This window comes from Lolium rigidum, chromosome 4, assembly GCF_022539505.1.
Source record: "Lolium rigidum isolate FL_2022 chromosome 4, APGP_CSIRO_Lrig_0.1, whole genome shotgun sequence".
Taxonomy (NCBI): domain Eukaryota; kingdom Viridiplantae; phylum Streptophyta; class Magnoliopsida; order Poales; family Poaceae; genus Lolium; species Lolium rigidum.
The window spans coordinates 61482695-61488694 of NC_061511.1; the positions used below are offsets into that span (position 1 = coordinate 61482695).

Consider the following 6000-nt stretch of genomic DNA (forward strand, 5'->3'; position numbering starts at 1 on the left):
ACAGGTAAACAGCACAAACAAAAATGGCTCATGAATCCAACACTGCATACAAATTTGGAGGCAGATTTTTATAAAAGCAAATTTGTATGAAAGCTTATATACTGAGTTATGAATCCAACACTGCATACAATTCCAGATACCAAAGTACCCATACCTGGAAGTTGCAGGAAGCGTAGCAAGAATTATAACACCTTACGCTCGAATCAGGTAACTCTCTCTCTAAAAAGAAGGCGTGTACCTGCAATTTATATTGACTACAAGTTAATATTGACTACATACATCATCCAGTTCGAGTACGTGCATTCAAAAATTTGTCCATTGCATTCAAAATCTGGTATGTGCATCCAGGTTTGCTCATGTTCCTCCTGAGCATGTGCCCAAAACATGCAAGCATGTACATATGTCTGACCAACTATGCTCATGATTTAATAATTATACCTCACATTTGCATGTTCTACACTTATTTTACCGGCAAAAATAAAAATCATACTAATATATAGATATCTCTCACCAAATGCAAAGCATCTACATATCGACCCAAAATGCATTTGCACTTCTTCAGACGGAAGTATTTGAACATAGCAAAATATACTGAGCCTTACCAGCAACAAGTGATCTAATGTTACTGTGTTAAGAAGCTCCCGACTATAAGTAAAAGAAACATTGATGTGTCCCAACTTGCTGAACACGGAAAGCAAGCGAAAAATATGATCATGACATAGCTAACCTGACTATTGCACCTTCGTTGTCTAACACGTCCTACATGATAAGCAGAAAACATCGCTGCAGGTTGCATCCTTTTGTATCGCTGTTATCAGAATTTGTAGAGACGTAATAATAGTTGGTTAGAGCAGGTTGAATAACAAAAACAAATTTGAAAACAAAAAAAATAGCAGGTAATAACAAGACACAGAGGAGAAACTGTCACTAAATTGGAGAGGACAATGTGGAACTCAATTCCAACAAGAAAGTAGTCACCGCCAGAAGAAAGCAAATTCAGAGCAAAATTCAGAAGCCGAATTTGTGGACAGTAGTTTCTATTTCTAGCAAACAAAATTGTTTACTTCTCGCATTATTTCCAAGACTATATAAGTAGTAGTTTGTTGTGTCACAGTAGTTTTTATTTCTAGCAAAAAAGTTGTTTATTTCGGCATTAATTGTCAATACTATATACAAGAGCGAGAATAAATTGGAATTATATGGCTATTATTTTTCCATGCAGAAAGAAACTGAAGCTCGCACAGCAAGCTATACTTTGAACAACAACTATGTTAACTTGCAGGTTACTTTGATCTACTTTCTGAACTACATATCAAAACATGAATTACAACTCAACTTTGTCAACTAACATATGTTTTAATGAACTTGATGTTTAGACTAAGACAGCAGCATGGACATATGACTACAACTCAAAGGAAGCTGAACAAGGTGACCTTGAAGATCACTATGCTGTAAGTTGTTCCATACTAACTTTAGTACATAATTATATGATCATAAAAAACATTGAAATATGGGATAATGGGATGACAGATGGATTTAGTGACTTATCTGAAACTAAAAATGCGGATATCCTTATCACAAGGTAATGGTATGTCCTTCACGGAAATGTTGTTGTCTGTCGAAGCACCATCAACATCACAGGTAAGAAGCAACATACATAGCGCAGGGAAAATGTTGTTATAACAAAGTTCCTGGTTGTTTAAACTGACTATTATTGTAAAAATATAAATTTGCAGAGTTATTTACAAAGCAATTTCAATGGAATGGAAGAGGGAATGGGTTCAGAGGTAAAAAAGATAACTGTGACTACAAATTAGCTGTGGATTATCTTTAGCTGCATATTATAGATAACCAAAAATTGAAAAAATGTGCAGAACAAGACATTTATGATAACTGGCAGATATGCAAGTTCCCAGTCTACGCTCCTAGATGTACAAGAAGAAGAAGAAGCTTTTGAGCAACCAGTATTTGGTGATGAAGATGAAGAATTAGCTGAAGATGAGACAAATATTGGAAATGAAGATTTGCCGAATTATGGTTCAGATAGCTACTACAATTGGCAATTCGATGACAATGAAATTCAGAATAATGATCCAGTACATAATAAGCAGCATATTCCGAGAGGAAAAAAACAGTTTCGACAATGAAACTCACAATAATGAAGATGGTGAAGAAGTAGATATGGACATGCTCGAAGGAGTGGAGAAGCTAACTCAAGAAGATATCCGTATTTTCCTTGAAAATGAAAGTGTTGTTGCAGCATTACAAGCTAGTCGGAAGTTACTTGGGCATCATGCTCCACACTTAAACATGGTATTTAACATCGAAGAGGAAGCCTACAAATTTTACAATGAATATGCTTCAATTTGTGTATTCTCCGTGAAGAAAGCGGGAAACTACAAAGGCAAAAATATTGGAAATGCTATTGGCACGAGAAGAACTTACACATGCGAGTAAGTTTGGCAAAGTAGTTGCTCCTGAGGTAATTGAGGAAAGGAAGAAGAAGAGACAAGAGAGAAACCAACAGAAAGCTGGTTCTGGACCGCCACCTAAAACAAGAAAAAGAAGAAGAAATGTAAATCCTGTTTCAGGTTGCAAAGCCAAAATGGTGGTTACACTAAAAGGAGACAAGTGGGTTGTCACAAACCTAGAGTTGCACCACAACCATGATTTAAGCCGCCCTGATGAGAGCAAATTCCTGGCATCCCATAGACATATGACCGATCAAGAGAAGCTCTTCATTCGCACTTTCACTTCTGTGAAGCTTCCAGCACGAAAGATAATGGCAATACTCACATACCTGCGAGGAGGAAAGCCAAAGAATGTTCCTTACAACAAGAAATATGTGAGCAATGTCATGACTGCAATCAGATTAGAAGACAACACAAATGATATGATGAAAGTTCTATCTTATTTTAGGCAGAGGCAAGAAGAAGATCCAAGGTTCTACTATAATTTTGATCTTGGAGAAGGGAACAAGGTCAAATGCATATTTTGGTCTGATGGATTTTCTCGACACATGTATGACTTATACGGTGATTGCCTTAGCTTCGACACAACATTCAAGACTAACAAGTATAACCTCCCATTTGCTCCTTTTGTCGGAGTGACAGGACATGGCCACAACTGCCTATTTGCTTGTGCAATAATCAATAATGAACAAGCAAGTACCTTTGAGTGGCTATTTGAGGAATTCCTCATATGTATGGGAGGGAAGCATCCTGCAACAATTATCACAGATCAAGATGCTGCAATGGCAAAAGCAATATATGAAGTTTTCAAACAAACTTGTCATAGGAACTGCTTCTTCCATATCAAGAGAAAGTCGGAAGAGAAGTGTGGAGGAAGCTTCAGTAAAATACCAAACCTTCATGCAGATTTCTCTGATATTCTGCGCAACTCACTGACTATAGCTGAATTTGAGCATTTGTGGCCAGAGATGATTTCCAGATACAATGTTGGACACCTGAAATACTTGAAAATTATGTGGGAAAACAGAGCGAAGTTTGTCCCCGTTTACTTCAAGCATAACTTCTTACCTTTCATTCACTCAACTGCTAGAAGTGAGGGAACTAATGCAATCTTCAAAGACAATGTGGGGTCTACATATAGTGTTATGAGCTTCTTGGGTGAGTACCAGAAAATATCTGAAAACATAGAGGAATTGGAAAGAGAACAAGATTCAGTAACAAGGATAACAGAGCCGGACTATTGGGTGCGTAGCGAGATAGAACTTCAAGCTGGTCGCATGTACAACCGGAAGATATTCTATCGGTTCCAAAAACAAATAATGTTCACAACAAAATTGCATGTTCAGGAAGTTCAAAAGTTTGTCAGGTATGAGGTCTACAAGACACCTATGCTACAACTGCAAGATTTCAGGTCCGAAAAGTACCTTGTTTCTGTAAACCTACAAGCAGAAGAATTCGCCTGCATATGCTGCAAGTTTGAGAAGGATGGCATAATATGTGCACATATACTGAGGGTCCTCATCCACCTTAACTTGTCAGAACTTCCTGAAAAGTATTACATCAGTAGGTGGAGGCCAAAAGATAGAAAATACATCAGAGATAAGCAGTCCATCCCAATAGATCTAACAACAAGTAACAAACATCTGAGATACTGCGTGCTATCTAGGAAATTTTGCAATGTTGCCTCTGAAGGAGCTGTGACTGAAAGGAAATACTTGTTCTTGCTGGATGAAATCAAAACGATAGAGGACAGAGTAGATGAGATGACTCAAGAAGATGAAACTGTGGAATTCCAGAAAAGAGAAAAGGGCAAACAACCATCTGCAACAAGTGAACAGCAAAAACCAAGAGAACAGCAACATAAAGATGGTTTCCCAGATAACCTACAAGATCCTGATGTTGTTCCTTCGAAAGGACGTCCAGAAAATTCTAAACGACAAAGGACATTCGTTGAAGAATTGCTGTCAAAAAATCAAATTACATGCAGCCACTGTGTTTCGCATCAACATAACATTGCTACATGTACAATGAGGCACATACCCAAGTCATTTTTTGAGAAAAGTGTCAAAACCAGCAACAAGAAGACAGCGGGTAAAAACAAAACATTAGCTAAAAAAGAGCAATTATAATGTATTTCCTATGTTTATAATGTTTAGAAACTAATTCCTAGAGAATTTTCATTTTGTTGCAGGTAAAGCTGATGCTGAGAAGTCAACAAAGAAGCAAACACAAAAGAGAAACCAGGCGAAATCAACAGGCAACATGAAGAAGACATCGTCAAAAAGCCAGGGGAAAACATGCCTCTAAAAAAGCAAGCTGGAGATTTGTGCGAAAAAGATTCTAGCTATTTATTGATGTTGTGAAGTAGATTCTAAACAATGAATCTGAGATACTGGAGCAAATAAATGTAATAGTACTAGTCATACCTGGAAAAAAGCTTCTGCATTTCTTCTCTGTGTCAGATTCTGATATGTCTTCTGCATTTCTTAACAAAAGCTTGTCATACATGTCTTTACTTATGAAAGGTGAAAAATATGCAGTTGTCATGGTACTTATAGAAAAAGACAGTAAAGCAACCAGAGGCTGTTTCCGCATATCCAGAAAAAGTTCAAACAACACAGATAATGTGAATGCCAAAAACATATAAAGCACACCATGAACATAATTATTTGAATAAAAAGAAGACATTCATAACACTCGAAAGAAAGAAAGACACTAAAACGTTGTTCTCCGATAACACTCAAAAGGTCTGAGATAACATGCCATGTTCTCCGATAACAGGGCGACAGTACTTATATACACGTCTCTTTGAATTTACAGAAGAGAAGGAACAAACTACAAATCATTAACTATTTCGAGCACTGGGGTAGTCACTTTGGTAGTATATTCACAGCTTATTCAGCAACTTTGTTTGTTGTTCACCATTTTCATGTCTTCTTTTGATTTTCTTCTCCTGACAATACCACAAACACAAATAAATTTAGTTATGAGAAAATTCATTAGCAAACAATTGTAATATACACCTAAAAATATAACACCATACCTATGAACAAAACTGAACGGCTAAATTTTTTGCATCATTCTCAACATTGTAGTCACACATAAAGATGTCATGAGCATATTTCATACGAAACGCCGTGATGTCCAAATGAGAAAATGAGCACTGAGCAGGATTTCTAGCAGTAAAGAGTTCCAGATACTTCATGCTGAAAATTCCACAATCATTTCTGTGGGGAAGACAGACAAATAAAAGACAAGGTGAATAGAAGCAGAACATCTAAAAATGCATAAAAAGGAATCGAAGAAAGTGCCACAGGAAAAAACAATGCATACCCATTCTTTTGCTTAGGTACATTTGGATATGCTACTCCAAAGCTCGTTGAAGTCCAAATTCTTTAGGCCGGCCTCGTTCCGAGGTTGCCTTGAAGTTTTTAATCTGTTTCATGCACAAAAACAATGATAGGTATTACTAGCAAGAGGCTAAATTCAAGAAAGGATTACAAAAAAGAAACTACAAAAGAAATTTGTT

The 6000-nt window shown here is 36.8% G+C and overlaps 1 protein-coding gene across 1 annotated transcript; it reads left to right on the plus strand.

Annotated features, from left to right (window-relative positions):
- The first annotated feature begins 2605 nt into the window (after positions 1-2605).
- On the plus strand, positions 2606-4778 carry LOC124647154 (protein FAR1-RELATED SEQUENCE 5-like). The gene is made up of 5 exons (XM_047187132.1): positions 2606-3347; positions 3425-3439; positions 3489-3750; positions 3838-4562; positions 4663-4778. The coding sequence occupies exons 1-5, from the start codon at positions 2606-2608 to the stop codon at positions 4776-4778; spliced, it is 1860 nt and encodes a 619-aa protein (XP_047043088.1).
- The last annotated feature ends 1222 nt before the right edge of the window (positions 4779-6000 follow it).